The 16,638-nt window shown below is 38.8% G+C and overlaps 3 protein-coding genes across 4 annotated transcripts in view; 2 read left to right on the top strand and 1 right to left on the bottom strand.

Annotated features, from left to right (window-relative positions):
* LOC308389403 (uncharacterized protein) overlaps positions 1-10,904 on the bottom strand; it is a 14,616-nt gene extending 3,712 nt beyond the window's left edge. Inside the window, exons 1-5 of the mRNA XM_080870800.1 lie at positions 10,776-10,904; positions 4,296-4,542; positions 3,478-3,618; positions 2,377-2,577; positions 1,180-1,367 (exon numbers count right to left, since the gene is read on the bottom strand). Of these exons, the coding sequence (XP_080726926.1) occupies positions 1,180-1,367; positions 2,377-2,577; positions 3,478-3,618; positions 4,296-4,542; positions 10,776-10,855 (857 nt within the window). The 5' untranslated portion in view covers positions 10,856-10,904. The remainder of the gene's footprint in view (positions 1-1,179; positions 1,368-2,376; positions 2,578-3,477; positions 3,619-4,295; positions 4,543-10,775) is intronic.
* On the top strand, positions 7,328-10,368 carry lyve1b (lymphatic vessel endothelial hyaluronic receptor 1b). 2 transcript variants are annotated; one of them, XM_080875584.1, is made up of 6 exons: positions 7,328-7,485; positions 8,032-8,181; positions 8,623-8,762; positions 8,996-9,397; positions 9,542-9,620; positions 9,739-10,368. In XM_080875584.1, the coding sequence occupies exons 2-6, from the start codon at positions 8,126-8,128 to the stop codon at positions 9,947-9,949; spliced, it is 888 nt and encodes a 295-aa protein (XP_080731710.1). In that variant the 5' UTR covers positions 7,328-7,485; positions 8,032-8,125; the 3' UTR covers positions 9,950-10,368. The 2 variants fall into 2 exon arrangements, with proteins under 2 accessions (XP_080731710.1, XP_080731709.1); XM_080875583.1 differs by having other exon boundaries at positions 7,335-7,485; positions 8,013-8,181.
* On the top strand, positions 10,781-16,638 carry rlig1 (RNA 5'-phosphate and 3'-OH ligase 1). The gene is made up of 7 exons (XM_080870812.1): positions 10,781-10,988; positions 14,451-14,568; positions 14,669-14,764; positions 15,079-15,195; positions 15,369-15,566; positions 15,737-15,906; positions 16,077-16,638. Exons 1-7 carry the CDS (start codon positions 10,899-10,901, stop codon positions 16,245-16,247), a joined length of 960 nt encoding a protein of 319 aa, XP_080726938.1. The 5' UTR covers positions 10,781-10,898; the 3' UTR covers positions 16,248-16,638.

Here is a 16,638-nt window from a genome sequence, read left to right as displayed (position 1 = left end):
GTGAAACGTCTTCAAGCAACTTAAAGAAGTCCAGACGCTTTTCTTTGCAAGCTCCTTTGTCTTGGAGTCAAGTACGCTTCCTCTGACTTTTCTCTTTGTTTCTGTTTTCTCCTCCTCTGCCTTGCTGATGTGACTCAGCTGAATTGAATTTTCTCAGAGCTATCAACTAAAAGGCCGTTATTGTTGCACCACGGACGGTCATGGACAATGACACTGAGTTTTGGGAAATTCCCTCTGAAGATAAATGGGAAATCCAAAAAAACCCCTCTAAAAACAGAAGTCAAAGTAATCACACACATATACAAACATGTTCATAGGTCTAACATCCTGATGTTAGAATTGCTCTTTTCTATATTCCCAGCATTAGATTGGATTTTTAAAAAGAGCTTGTGTATTTGGTATATCACAGAGCACTGGTTGGTACAAAATGCATTTTAATCAAAAAATCTGAATAGTTTTTTTTTTATCACACTCAAAAAAAATCTCACTTTTTTGACAGGAAAGTAAGGAATAAAGAAGACATCTCTAACTAAGATGTTTAAATTATTTCTTCTTGGGCTCACACAGTGTACTGTTATACATAGATTTGCAACACAGTGGCACGGTGGTTAGCACTGTTGCCGCACAGCAAGAAGGTCCTGAGTTAGACCCCATCATCTGGCCGGGGTCTTTCTGTGTGGAGTTTGCATGTTCACCCCGTGTTTGCGTGGGTTCCCGCCGGGTACTCCGGCTTCCTCCCACCGTCCAAAGACATGCAACTTGTGAGGAAAGGTTAATTGATTAATCTAAATTGCCCATAGGTGTGAATGTGAGTGCGAATGGTTGTCTGTCCCTGTGTGTTGGCCCTGCGACAGACTGGTGACCTGTCCAGGGCGTACCCCGCCTCTCGCCCTATGACAGCTGGGATAGGCCCCACAGTGCCCCCCGCGACCGTGAAAAAAGATAAGTGGAAGTGAATGGATGGATTATTGCTTCCCTCATCTACTCTTGTTAAGGCAGTACAACTTCTTATTTATGTAGAAGAAGCTAGGACTAAAGCACAACTCCTATTTTTCATTAATGATAAAAACAAAACAAAACCCTGAAAGCAAAAATCAGAAAAGAGAAGTACTTAAAGATGATTTAGTGGGATGTAAGAAAATCAATCACAGTTGCCAGGTGTCACTAAAATGTATCTACCCCTCTTTAATTTGGACATTTTCTTGGGTGAGCTTCCTCAGCTTGTGTCGGAGGTCATCTCTGTCTGCCTCCAGGCTCCTGCTCTCCTGCAGGAGGGCCTGTTTCTCTCCAGACACCCGATCCAACTTCAGCTTACTTTCAAAGTAGTTCTTCTCTGTTTGTGCCAGTAAAAGCTGCATGTTCGCGTGCTGCAGAAAGAAAAAGCAGATGTCAAATTAAGTGTTACGGGCTTTGATTGAATGAACTAATCTTCCCGCTTGATTCAGGAAGTTCATTAACTGAGGTTAAACAAAAAAAGGAACTGAGCTGGAAAACTGCGTCTAAAAGCACTTTGAGTTATTTCTGCCCACAGAGATTGCATCTGCAGTTTGGACGATGGATTGCCATGATGACACGGGCGTCACAAACCATGTACATATCCTGGAAAGCTCCTCTTAAGGCTTTATCCTTCACTTTAACTCATTAAGCCCCAAAGTGACATCAAGGAAAATCGATGGTGTAGTCATGTCAAATATTCCCATGTTCCCAAAATAGCTAACTTTAGAATGCTTGTTTTTAATGATCAAAAGTCATTTTCAATCTATTTAGGATTCCTAACTCATCATGTCCGATATTATATCACGTCAACAAACTGATGCAAAGCAAGCTAAGTGATACATCCCAACCAACACAAGATTTTTAGGACTGATAATATTTAGTTATTTAAAAATCTGATATTCTCATATATCATCCAATAGGTTTTTTTTTCTTTTAAATTTACAAAACAGATTTGTCTAACAGTTGTTTTGCCCGTCTTTGCTCAGATCCACTGGCTGTTGCGTTTTTGGTGCTCCAAACGCTTTGCAGAGTGCCCTCTGGTGGTACGACTATGCAACATCAACACTCATAACATGGTTGAAGGGTGTTTCTCCAATTTCTTCCTTACTTTTTCATTTTCATTTATCTGTCATTATAATTCCCGTTACTTACAGATTGGCAAATAGCTACCTAATCAGGTTCCACTATGTGAATACTGTAAGTACTGTTTCTAGTCTTATAACAAGAAACAATCAAAGGAATTTTTTATTTAGCTCTCGCCCTAAGACAGCTGGGATAGGCTTCAGCGCTCCCCGCAACCCTGAAAAGGACAAGCGAAGTGAATGGATGGATGGAATTGTATTCAGCTTAATAGATCAGCGTTCTCTGTCATGTGTTTACCTCCTTTTTAAGCTTCTGCAGCTCTTCACTCAGACGTCCCCTGTCAGCCTCAGCTGCATCCTTGTCCCGCTGAAAGCCCAGGGACCGAGCCTCAGCCACAGCCCTGCCCTTCTCTGCCTCCGCCCTGGACTCCTCTGCTTCATCTGCAGCTCGCGAACATAACATCGACCTTTGCTGGCTCTGGTACAGCTTCTGCTTCAGCTGATTTGGGTCACACAGAGAGAGGTGAATGCGTGCTGCAGTGACATGATCGAGAAACAGTAGACGCCTGCTTTGTTTTACCAATGTAACGTGATTCTAACCCTTTGGAGTGACAAGGGTCTGCTTTAGCTGGCATGAATGGGTTAGGTTATATAGGTTAGCGGAATAATATGCATCTCCTTCATACATTCATATAAGATGTCTTATATAAAACTAGATCTAAGACTTCAAACACCTTAACAAGCTTTTCTGGACATAAAAAATTCATTTATAACACTTACTTTTATTTAAAGAATGCCTACTGTAAAGATCCCTCATGTTCCCTCATTGACACAATGGCAGTTCTGAAAAGGCAGTCACATTTCCTGCCACAAAGATCTCCCCCAGCATACCACAGCCACATAATCCTCTCTGTGTAGGGTCAAGCAGTACGGTTCTCCTGGTTTATGCTACACATTCAGTTGCCCATTTGTCAAAAACATGGTGAGGAATGGCTAACTGACCATAGCAGGTTTTCTTTACACATAAATTTCAAAATATAAAAAGGTCACATATTTTATTAAAGCTGTAAATTTAGTCTGACATTTAAAGCTGGCATGTAAACACTGTTTGATAGAAGCACATGCTGTTTTGCTGCTGTTTTAACATATGAATCTAACATTAATGTCCTGGAGAACAGGAAGCTGCTATAAGCCAATTGTAACTTGATGTAACTGAATTAAAGTTTTCCAACAGATGTAAAGACAAGGTTTGAAAGAAGAACATGTCTTGATTCCTTCCAAAAAGTCTGATTGACTACCATATAGGCGTGTGGTTATACTTTCGTTTTTGTGCTCATAAGTGGCCTACTGTTTCATCTCTTGGTTATTAGTGCCATTTAATAACACTGTTTGGCTGTACCTCCTTAACTTGAGCCTGTAGCTCCTGGTTCAAGTTTCTGAGGTTCCTCATGGTTAGCTCACTCTCTGTGCGCATCATAATCCGTTCCATGTGGATCTCGTTTGATAAATACTTGTTTTCTTTCTTCAGGTCCTCACATTCCTGAGAGAATTTATTAGTGACACACAGTGTGAACTAGAAGCTACGGAGCCGCCCCCCAGCACCACCACCCACCCCGAAATATACAAACTCATAAAATAATGAATTATGTCATCATGAGAAATTATGACCTTTACAAGTTCTCATTATATTTACAGCATTTTTTTCACATTCATCATGCTTTTTGTTTTACGTTTTATGGTTTATGGTTCATGTCGTCTTTTTAAGATCATTTAACTGGCCTTGGAAATAATAATACGAGTGTGATAATTTTTTACGCTCGTCTGGGAAACTCTTTTCCTTCAGGTTTTCCCAGAAGGATTCAGCTTCTGAACCAAGGTCTTAGATATCTGAGAGGTCACGAGTGCACTGGCTTACACAACATGAATTATTAATATTTATCATACATTTCCTGTAAGGATGCTCTTACAGTGAAGCTGGAGGATGTTAAATGTTACACCTGCTGTTATGAATCATATGAGAACTCAGCAGTAAAATCTACAAAATAAATAAATACAAATAAAAATGTTTCTAAAAGTGAAAAAAGTGTGTGTTAGCTCTGTAACTGATTTTACAATTGCCTGAATATTTGAATGCTGAATCAAAGTTAATACGAATTATTTAATCTTAACGTTACATTTTGTAAAGAAAACATTCATTGTCCTTTTCTACCTTCTTACCTTCCTCTTTCTGACCAGCTCCCCCTGCAGATGATTGAGCTGGAGGAAGGAGCCATTGGAGCTGACGGCGCTGACTGGCCTGACCGCCCGCACAGGCCTCCTGGACGGCCTGGAGAGGACTTTAACTTCTTCCGTTACCCCATCCTTGAACCGGCTGCCTCTGTTAACGTTACTGCTGCTCATGGAGAAAGATTTGTACAGGCTGTCATCTAGCGAGGACATCTGCAGATCTGTGTGCGATCTGGCCCTGATTGACATTTCAAAGAAAAAGAGAAAAAAACAAAACGACTGATGCAGTTTTGCCAAAATGTCACTGTCACCAAAGGAAAACAAGGGCTCCCGGTTTGTTGTTAGAACATAGGCCAGCAACCTGAATAAAGTTCTCAGTTTCATGTTTGGTTCACTGGGTGGATCCTATCACCAGCCCAGCTTCATTCAACATTTATTGGGCAACACGATAGCAGAAAACGCACTGAGGCAAACAGTCTCTGTGTTTTGGTAAGAGGACACTCTCTATTCCTTAAAAAGCCTTAAAATTATTAATAATTTTTATATGTGAAATTGAAAAAGTCAGTGGTGTCAATTTATTTTTATGTATTTAAAGTTTTTTCAGTTAACTAAGGACCAGTAACCATGGGTAGCATATCAGAACAACAGAAGCACACACACACACACACACACACACACACACACACACACACACACACACACACACACACACACACACACACACACACACACATATCTATACTTGAAAGGTCACTGAGACCTATTCTTTTGATGTCAGATTTCATTTTCATGTTTTCACACTTTTTTTTTACTGGTTCGTGATTTTCTGACAGTCTGTAGAAGAAGATAGACACACCCAACCGAGGAAGTGTGACCACTTAACATCTTTCCTGGGCCTATCAGTGGACCAGCAGTCTATCGCTATCCTCAGTCATTACTGCTTCAGCCTGAAGAAGGCAGGAAGCACCATTATTTACACAACAGTCACTGAGTCATTGCAGTAGGACACACTGGACTGTTTTGCTTCCTGCAGTAGAATGAAAGTGGTGATACTGCAAGTTTTAACACAACAGGGGAAAGTACTCGTCATTCTAACCTGCCTTTAACTCGTGATTATGATGTGTTCAGGGTACCAAATGCCAGGTCTGATCACATGATTAGAGATTACATGAGAAAGCATGCATCGTTTTTATTGAAAGGCTAGTTTTAATAGTGCAAAAAGTTAAATGCGTCAGCTGAGTTGATAATCCATATGCAATCAATACGTAATTAATAAATAACCTTAATACTCAATACTTAATACTTAACTGAAAATGCCACACTTTGATTGTTGGGTTTTGTTGGGTCTACCTTACAATATAAAGTTCCTTGAGGTGACTGTTGTTGTGATTTGACGCTCTATAAATAAAATGGAATTGAACTGAACTTTAATCATAAAAAAAATTAATGCAAAAATATTCATGAGTCCTTTCACTGAAAATCATTCAACTTTACTTTCATGATTAGATGTTCTCATCTAATCATGAAAGTGCATTATTCAAGTGTTCATGATAAAAACCCGTGTGAATGTTTTTCTTGGGGTTTTTTGGTATTTACTAAGATAGAAACTAAACTGCAGTGAGGCGTTTCACATGATGCTCCAGGCTTAAGCATTTAGTGTGCCACTTCTTATTTTTATTATCCCAAAAGATTTGATCCCAAAATTCTGTTATGTATTTTTTTTGTCCATGTGGAATATACTATATAAATTACCTTGCAGAATACCATGAAGCTCTCTTGTTTATGTTACTATGCATTAACCACCAGGGAAAAAACTTACTGGTCACAAATCATAAATAACATGTGCTTCTACACATGTTTTTTGTCGCTTTGCTTTCCAGCTGTGCACCCTTCCTGAAGTTGAACATTTTTTTAAGCATCTTTTTCTTCTCAGTGTTTGCAAGTGTATATACAGTCCTCATAAAGGGACTCCTGCAGTTTGTCTCTATAATATAAAAGCCCTGTGTTAACTGTTGTCGTGGGTTGGTGCTGTATGAATAGATTAAAACTGGTTTATTTTTTCTATACTTTTTAAAATATACAACACTATATTTTTGTATACAACACTTTTTAGTCCATTGATTGATCATTTTATTTTGAAAAAATTGTATAATATCAACATTATGTATGTATTTTGTAAGCTCTGTTAATGGAAAGGGGCTGGGGCTGATATAGTGCTACATGTTGAGTCGCTTTAGGAAATGAAAAGATCAAACAAATGATTGATCAATGCATAATCGATGTAGGACTTAAAACAATTAAAAAGTAAACAAGCACACAGCAGTTTAAACAATTCTAAATACATTTGCACCATTACTGTGAAAGACAGACTTAAATATACAAGTAGTTCAAAGATTATGTGCCATGAGTCGTGATTTTTTTTCCTTTTTTGATCTTTGATAGGTGCCGTGAATGTGATGATTTGAAACATAATATAAACACAGAGGAAACTTGGTTATACGTATAAAATTGGTTCCAATAGCAGACAGCAAGAGTGAGGACAGCAGAGGAAAAGTTGGGAGGAAATTCCTTTTCCTACAGCTTATGGAGTGAAAAAATACCTTCATCAGAGATGCTTACGAAGCAGAAAAGCTCAAACTCATACAAATAGTACAAAACAACATTTAAGAAGGCTTCTTTAACCATATCCACTTGTAAAGTTTGATTTTTTAAAAATGAATAAACTCTTCACCCAATTGACAGTTTAGATTATTACATCCTTTTATTTGATTCTTTTATGAAACCCATATTCCTATATCTCTGCTTTGGAAATCATTAATATGTTATCACTAGTACAAGATTAGTGCTTTAAATGTCATATATGTCATGCATCTGCAATTTGATCACCCAAACAATAACGTTTAGAGAGTTACTGTGAAGGTCTTTCTCATGAGGATGCGTGTCCTATCTCCTAACAGGCCATAAAGCAGATTTGACCTTGTTTTTCCTGTTTCCTCTTCTCTTCCCTGTCACATTTGTTCTTGGGCTTCTCCCTCTGCTTCAGTTTATTTGATTCTCCACCGTCATCCACGTTGGGTATACTTTGTCATACAAGACATGGCAAGACTTTGTTGTTTGCCATCAGTATTACCTGTGATGTTTGCCCTGTTTTTACAAACCTGCGAATCCACTTTAAATAGAGGTAAGGTTTTTGTATGTTTATTTCTTCATTCACTTTTAGATTTAATCCTGGGATATCCCACAAGTTTAGCGTTTCAAATTCTAAAATTTCATAGTTGTTAAGAAGTTTAACTTGTGTTTTTGAAATGTCTTTTAAGACTGCCATCAGATTTTATTGTTAAGAAGACGAAGATGTTTGGCTCCTTCTGTGATATTAAACTTTAATATATTAGCAAAAGATTAAAAAAATGATTTTTTAAAATGTTTTTCTGAGTATTCTTTGTCGCACACGGAGTGTGTGTGTGTGTGTGTGTGTGTGTGTGTGTGTGTGTGTGTGTGTGTGTGTGTGTGTGTGCTCATATTATGGTTTATTTCTTTGTAAAGTAGATGTACACACTGTGGTTACCTGTATATTAATATGTATACTTTACATCATAAGTAACAGATCATAAGGCTTTTCACAGGACAGTCAGTTCTTCTTTTACATCCATCCATCTTTTCAATGTAATTTATTTACAAAGAAAATTCGCTTTAAAAATTTTTTGTTAGTAATTTCTGAGAGTTACAGAGCCACTGGAGTCTTCCTGCTTATTGAAGGAGGAACCTACTACACCTTGAACTTCACAGCTGCCAGAGATGCCTGTCTTTCACTAAATGTCACCATGGCGACGGAATATCAGATATCAAAAGCAATCACACATGGACTGGAAACGTGCAAGTAAGCAGAAAGCATTTAACTAGGGTTTAATACATGTTGACCCATATGCATTTTTCATATTAATAAATCATGCACAAAAACAGGCGACTAACTCGAATGCGTTTCCCAGTAATAACATAAAAATATTTTAGAAAACACAACTAACTGTCCCAAATACACAAGATCGATGTATTGCATAAGCACTTGGGTCCATATATATTTGGTTAGTGGCACTTTTTTGGGGTAATTTTGCCTTCTTACACCATCACACTTTAAATTAAACCAAAGATTATTTAAATCAAGGAGTTTAACATTTGCATTCCCTGTTTATAAATTACACACAATCCCTGATTTTCTGTGGCTCAAAACTAATTGGACAGACTGACCTAATTTTAACCATAATGATTGTTGTTTAATATGTGGATAAAAACCATTACTATATTACTGTTACTATTTTAACAGATATGGCTGGATAGCTGAACAGATTGCCGTCATCCCACGAATTTCCCCTAAACAAAACTGTGGCCAAGGCAATATCGGGGTAGTGTCATGGAAGACATCAGCAGATAAAGAGTTTGGCGTCTTCTGCTTCAATGCATCCGGTATTACTTATTTTCTTAGTTTATGAGACTAATATATGCCATAAACGTCAATTCATCCATCACAGATGTCAAATGTCTAATGCCAAGACCAAAGTGTCTGAGTGGCACATAACAATGTAATGACATGATCAGTGTGATTGTGACCCGCAAGTGGTTTTCATGTTGTGCCTAATTACTGCCTGTAATTACAGCATCTGATCACTTAAATAGAACTGAACCATTGATTTTCTCAGCATTAACAGATTTGGAGACAACAGCCAGCCCACAATCCCCCACATCTCCAACTCCACTGACAACTCAAACCACACATTTGGTCACATCAACAACAAAGTCCATGTCCTCAACAAAAAAGTCAATAACAGGAAAATCTCAGCCGACACTTCAGCCCACACCCTCAACTTCAGCTTCTGATGTGCTTGTCAAGACATCGCAGTCAGCAAGGATTTCTTCCTCTGCCACCCCTTCTTTTAAAACGTTCTCAACCCATATTCCTGTTTCCTTGCCTCCGATTACCACTCTGAACCCCCCTGGTACCACTTTTACCTTTTCTGCTTCCACTCATGCCTTCAATTTCCCAGCTTCCTCTGAGTCGGTGCTGCCACAGACTGAGAGCCCCACAAAACCATCTCTAGGAGGTATGTTCTGCAATATCTTCTTTTTTCATTGTTTGATTTTGCTAACATCATTTCAGCAAAAAGAAACCCAAACATTTGGATAAATGATTTTAATCAAATTAACTTATTTACTTGTTTTCTTTTGTTGTTGTTTTTCTTTATCAGCTTTACATGTAACAGTTATTGTTCTTGGCATCATTCTTCTGCTCCTGACTGCAGCAAGCGCTATGTGGTACTTTCAAGTGTGAGTAATGTTTTCAGCACTTAAGGAACAACTTTTGTTTCTTTGTTTGCAATAATGTGGTGTAATCCACATATGTTGTCTTTTATTAAAAACACTTTTCTCTGTCTTTTTGGAAAAGGAATGTTTTCAGGTGCTTGTCTCACTGGCAGCAGATGGATAACATCGAGACAGAGATGTGGAATTTTACTGATAATGATATGAACCAACTCGGCCAGTATGGACCGCAAGGAGATGATGATGATGACGATGAAGAAGAATCAGACCACAAGTACTCCAGTGATATCACTCTGTGTGTGAAATCAGACATCAAAGCAAACTCTTCAGAGTAATATGACCATTTTGTGCAAGTTTTTGTAGACACAGCTGTGTTGTCTGATAAAAACAAGATTAGAAGATCATTTACGTCATAAACTCTTCGGTTGATTGTTGTACTCATAAAAATCCTTTATACAGCCAGATGCAGGACTCTTCTGGCTACAGACAACTGACTCTGGCTCTATGTTTAGACTTGCTGTCATATACACATGAATGAAGGTGGAAGCCAACATATGCTTCGCTCCTGGTGGTGGAGAAAAAAACAATACAAATATGTAACTGACACAGACCATATTGTAAAATAATATTGAAAATATACAATAATAATTGTGTGACCTGTATTTCTGTATTACAGACAACCGATACTAACAAACAAGCTTTCAAAGTAATACTATTATTACTTTTATTATGAAAATAAATTGTGTTAATGTTATTTACAAGTGTCTTCTACCCCCCCCCCCCCCCCCCCCCCCCACACACACACACACACACATAGACATATGCATATCTAGATTTAGCACAAAAAGTCGGGTAATTTGTGTTTGGGCAAATATTTCTTTGTAACTTTGCATCTTGGCAATAAATACTGTTGCAAAGCCTGTTTATTTCCTCTTAAAGGGCGCCATTTAATTCCCAAAGAAATGCATGTGTGGATTGTGCAGCAGAGACGAGTATGAAAAACTTACCAAATCTTCTCTGCCAATCCAGTAAAAGTACATTTATTTGCATTTATTTCACGTAAAATAGCAAAAAATATATACTTCCAAATACACATGGGTACATGTTGTTACCAACGCAGCAACATGGCGGCGGTAATGAATCGTTTCGGTATTTACTCACCGACATAAAACCAGCGAAGAAGACGACAACTCCAGAGCCAAACCGTTGTTGATTTTTTTTTTTTTGCTTTGCTCATCCATGTTTGTAAACGTTAAGTTACAGCTTTGGTAGAAAGCACACGAAATGAGACGCCTGGGTTCCGTACAGCAGAAGATACCGTGTGTGTTTCTGACAGACGTGATGGAAGAACAGTCCAGAAAACGCGACTGTCAGGTGAATGCATCTGCAGACACATTATCAGGCGCAGTAGGTTTATTATGGGTATCTCTTGCTGCTACAGTTGTTAGCACGGAGAAGCACCCGTCGTGAACAAGTTCTTAGTCGTGTCTTTTTTTTTTATCTTTTACTGGAAATGAAATGTAAGCAGAGTAAATGTCTGAGCCAGAGCAGGGGGAGGTGGCTAACTGTTGTCCTTTCGCCTGTAGCACGAGGACACACCTCAGGTCTTCCTCGGCAGAGGACCACACTGATTTGCATAATGTAGACAACAGGTTGAACAAATTAACTGACACATGGTCGTCGTGACAAATAGTTGTGCAGCTGGTTTCAACAGCAGAGAAATTTCTGTCTGATTTATTTATTTATTTATTGTAAATGTGGTGCAATCTGGCATCAAACAGTTATTTGCTGTGCCAACTTTCCAGTTTTTAACAGTGAGTCGAGTAGAGCCAGTGCTGTGTGATGAATAGAGTAGAGCAAATACCTGCATGGCTGAATGAAGGGTTTTTCCTACTTACTCAAGCTTTACCAAAGCACCAAAATCTTCTTTGTCAGGTAACACACAGACATATGCAGACCACTCTTGCAGGCTTAGTCACTGCAAGTCTGGAAAAAACAAACAAACAAACAAACTCTGGAATGAAGAAAATTTTGGCCGGGCTACTTGAAAGCAGAAGAAGAGAGGAAGAACGTGCCAGTTAAAAGACTTATGGACATTTCAGCTCTATCGTTAAGGGCATGGAAGAACCTGACATTAAATTAATGTTTCATAACGTGTAAGACTGAGAGCATCTTTACATAATTCAAATGTAGGCTAAACCTAACTGCAAGTTTGATATAAGGAAGTGCAAATAGATGGCCTGTTTCAGGATTGTAGTCAGTGAGACTTGTAGAACATTAAAACCCTACAGGAAAAAAATCAATGAATAAAGTTGTTTCTGAGAATTGATATTAATTACTGATGCTCATTACCGAAAGACTTTAGACACTGTTACTATTCACTCACTGAGCTCTGAGGGATCTTGTAGAGGTATTACTATCTGATGTTAATATACACAGCTCAAAGGAGAGATCTGCAGGTGTCAGGATAGGACTACATATAACAGGAAAAGTCTGTTTTCACACATTAGCTGTTTACCCTTAAGTTAAATCGTTGCAAAGAATTATTTCAGTCATTTCCCTAGATAATCAGTAACTTAATACTATCATTTTCTTTATTCATTTTTTAGCGGTTGTTTAGTTTTTCTTTTAGAACCCTACCACAGGGGGGCCACAAGCCGATGTAGTGCTAGTGCCGTTCTCAACCCAGCAGAAATGGGGAGGGTTGTGTCAGGAAGGGCATCTGGTGTAAATCAACCATGTGAATCATCAAGAATGAGATTTCCATAGCAGATCAGTTGAGGCCTGGGTTAAGAACGACCGCCTACGGTGCTGTTGGCCAACAGGGTGTGGATGGAAGTTGTGCTGCTGCTGGCCAAAGAGGAAAGTTGGAAGGCATGTTCGAAGACAGAGAGAAGGATGGAGCCAGGGAAGAAAAGGGGACGGCCAGAGTGAACAAGGCCATGCAGAGGCTATTTGTGGCAGAGGAGGATGCTTGAAATGGAGGCAGAAGATGAAAAAGTGTTGTTAGTGTCTTTTAGGATGCTAGCTGGCCCCCCAGATTTTTCTCCACAGCGATGCATCAAACAACATCCATCCATAGGTCTCCAGCCTGTCCAAGGCCCAAACAACATAGAAATGACTTGATTTGTTCAGAATGGTTACCCTATTGATGGAACAGAAATATAATTACCACCATATTACTTTATGGCTGTGTTTACCATCCTTTTGGAGCTACGGCACATATTTCACATTAGAAAAATCACATGGCACACCACCAAACAAAAATGTCACAAAAAGCATATTGATCATTTTTCCTGTGCACCAGGTACAGCAGAACCACTACTCATGCTAGGGCCTTCATCTGGGTCAGATTGACTACTTTTTCTTTTCAGATATTTATCTATTGCTATGATGTGCTGTGTCGTCTCACAGCATGACTTTTTAATTTCTTCTTCATCATCTTCTGTTTTCCCGGCAGTTGGCAACCTATTTAATTAGAGCAGGTAGCTGTACTGCTCTCTAGTGGAAGAGATTGTAATTGTTCTGCCCGTTACTCACGCCGGTCCTCAACCTTTTTTGCTCCACGGACCGGTTTAATGTCAGACAATATTTTCATGGACCGGCCTTTAAGGTGTCTCAGATAAACACAGCAAAATAAAATGAAACAACCAAGACAAAAACAATGATATTTTGTAATTATAATAATAAACGCAAATTCATTGTGTAATTGTGTAACTTTATTAGCAGCGTCCTCGTGAAATACGGCAACAACATTGAGAGTAACATCCTCCTCTCTGCCCCTTAATGCTCTCTGGTCACTATGGTAACGCGTAAATATTTCTTTCAAAATAAGACACACAACTACAACACGGGAAAAGACCCAGGATAACCGAGTTAACGATAAAACCCCGGAAAACCATAAATTTCACACCCAAGCCTCAACATGCCATATCCACTTATCCACTTGATATAAGGCTAACTGGCAAACTGTAATGTTTTTCAAATTTTTTCCCCTCTCTGATTTTTAAATGCATGTGCCTTAAAACCACCAGGTGCAAGAGTTCCCTGCAGAGCCTGGGATTAAAGTTTGTGGCTCTTGGAGGCCTGTTTCCTTTGCACAGGTTTTCTCTGAATTAGCTGGAGCAACCAGCTAATTCATGTCATATGTGCCGTGAGCACATTGGCATTCGTTCAAACTCTACACCACTTGAAGATAATTTCGCTTTCAGTGGAGTGATAGATTTCAAATAAGTGTTTTTGAATCATTTGCCAAACTGATATACTTCATCCATCCATCTAGAGCTGTAGAGAACGCTTTAATCTTGGCATAATGATGACACTTTATACTGATGATCATGGGCCTCATATCACTGGCACCTCATTTGTATCTCCTTAATGTTATGTTTTTATGTTGTGATAAATGTAGTCTTGTAGTCATGTGTGTTTTTTGAAAATAGCCAGAAACTGAAACGTCATTTGTTTGAATCAGCACCTGTTAATAGATATATAGGAGATATACTTTAAGAGAATCGCTTTTCATGGGATTCACTTATATTTCATGTAATTGATTCTCTGGTTGCTAAAACTTTGCAGTCATGAAATTATTCTCAAATTGCATTAGATGAATTGTGCAGCTGATTCAGTGTCAGCACAGTCATGTAGTCTGTTGTTGGTTCTTTAATCAAGCCCAAACTTATAATTGAAAAGTGGTGGTTTATAATGTGGGGCTTCTGTTTGATGCTATATAATATGTAGATAACTGATTTATGCATTCATGGTACCGTTACTAATGTTGGGTATAGTCACTTTCATTTATATCTTGCACTGATCAAACATGGTTTTGCTTCTCTTTAGCAATTTCAGGTTGTTGCCACAGAAAATGTGAACCCTGTTGCTCTGCAGGCTAACATACATAGTGCGCTTGCCACTGAAAAACTTGATGGCACCTGTTGCTATGTTACAGTTTATAAAGGTGAGAAGATCTCAGAATAACACTGATCATTTCCTAGTCAGCATCTACAAACTGCTACTACTTTGTAGTTTTCTAAGTGGAATTGATCTGTTTTCTTTAGGGCAGCCTTACCTGTGGGCTCGACTTGACAGAAGACCAAACAAACAAACAGAGAAGAGGTTTAAAAAGTACCAACATTCTCACAAAAGTTGTAAAGGTAGATTAACTTTGTCAAAAACAGTTCCCCCAAGATTTTTGAACACGTTTTCTTTTTGGTAATATTGCTTCTACACATCACCACAGTGGGTTTTTAGTGACTGAAGCAGATTCTGAGCCTCAATTCAAAGGGTTTAATAACAGTATTACTTAAAAATCCACTGTATTGGTATACACAAGCATAATTACCAGAAACCTATGGGGCTAATTGTGATAATATTGAGTGTGGACCAAAAAAGAAAAGGCCTGGAAAATGTTAATACATAACACATTTAGCAGTGGGGAAGGGTTTTATTTTTCCGGGCTTTCTTTCAGGTTTCACGTGGAACATAGAGGAAGATTTTAAACCGGTGCCAGAAACATGGATCCCAGCTCATGGAGTCAAACATCACAGCGGCCGTCCAGTGCCCGATGAACATGGACATATTCCAGGTTCTTAGTTCTCATTTTAGTTTGTGTGCAGTGAATTCACCTATGTCTATGTAAAAGAGTTTATGTAGAAAAATGGGGGTAAGGGTCAAAGTGATGATAAGCAGCAAGTATCGTCCTTCACATGGAAACCATCAGCATGACGAGTACTTTTCTTTGTTGTTATAAATATGTAGGCTGGGTTCCAGTGGAGAGAGACAACAAGCAGTACTGCTGGCACTCCTCTGTGGTGGATTACAACGTTGGGCTTGCTCTTGTTCTCAGGCCTCGACGTGACAACGAAGACATGTTAGAAATCACATCAGTCCCATTAGCTGAGCTCCAGGAACAAACACTGGAGCTTATTGGAACCAATGTCAATGGAAACCCCTATGGTAATAGAAACTACATTCATTTTTTTTTTTTTTATATAAGCTGTGGTTAGGAATTAGGAATTAATTATGTTGTTATGTTAATAAATGATTAAGATTAATTAACTTCATTGGGTGATTGATTTAAAAGAAAAACTGAAGTAAACCAAGGTTCATTAATATTGTACAAACAGGGCTGGGCAGCAAAAAACAGCCTGTCCACTGCCTGGTTACACATGGGAGTGTCCCAATCAGAAACCCACCACCTGTGGACTTCCAGCAGCTGTGCTCCTGGTTTCATGAGAATCCAGACGGTCGAGTTGAGGGCATAGTCTGGCACTGCAGTGACGGCACTCTCATCAAGGTGGGATAATATATATATATATATATATTATTCAGTACATAAAATAGATTTAAGTATCTGTATTAAAAGATTGAGCTGCCATAAGCAGTTTACAGGGAGCAATGCTTTCATGCTTCAGTGTTCTAAATAGTGTGAAATCAGGCACCAAGCTCTTCTGTGTGTGTTGTTAGGTCCATCGTCATCACCTGGGACTGAAGTGGCCAGAAGCGAACACTTGCCTTGGTAACAAGCCGACGGCCATCCGTGTTGACGCTTATGGCAGCACGGAGTTGTTTACATCGTTTGTAGCACTAAATGGACACTGCTTCAGCCGGCTTCAGGACATTCACTTTGAGCTATAAGTCCATGCGGTCTTGTGAGGATCTGCCGCTTCGCTGATAGATCCCTGATATTTCATCTGTAATTCCTTGCGAGTGATTTACAATCCTATACTCATATAGATTAATTTATTCCACAGAAACCAGTTAAGAACTGCTGCTTTTTGAATTCATGAAAGTCTTAAGAGTAGCTTACAGTGAGTGAGCTGTTAGTGGAAGAAATAAGGAGAAAACTGACTGCCAAAGTTTAACGTTTGGCACCCAAAAGAAACGGTGGAGTGAATCAAAACTTAAGATGGTTTTTGCAGAGATGTGTACTGCTTTAATGTAAAAATAACTGACCAACTTGGCTTTTTTTTTAGCAAGTTAAGTTATTAAAGGGAACCCCAGCTATTAAGACATGTTTGTGCTAAAA

The sequence above is a fragment of the Rhamphochromis sp. 'chilingali' genome (assembly GCF_963969265.1).
Source record: "Rhamphochromis sp. 'chilingali' genome assembly, chromosome: 2".
Taxonomy (NCBI): Eukaryota; Metazoa; Chordata; class Actinopteri; order Cichliformes; family Cichlidae; genus Rhamphochromis; species Rhamphochromis sp. 'chilingali'.
This window is presented reverse-complemented; position numbering and strand designations above follow the sequence as displayed.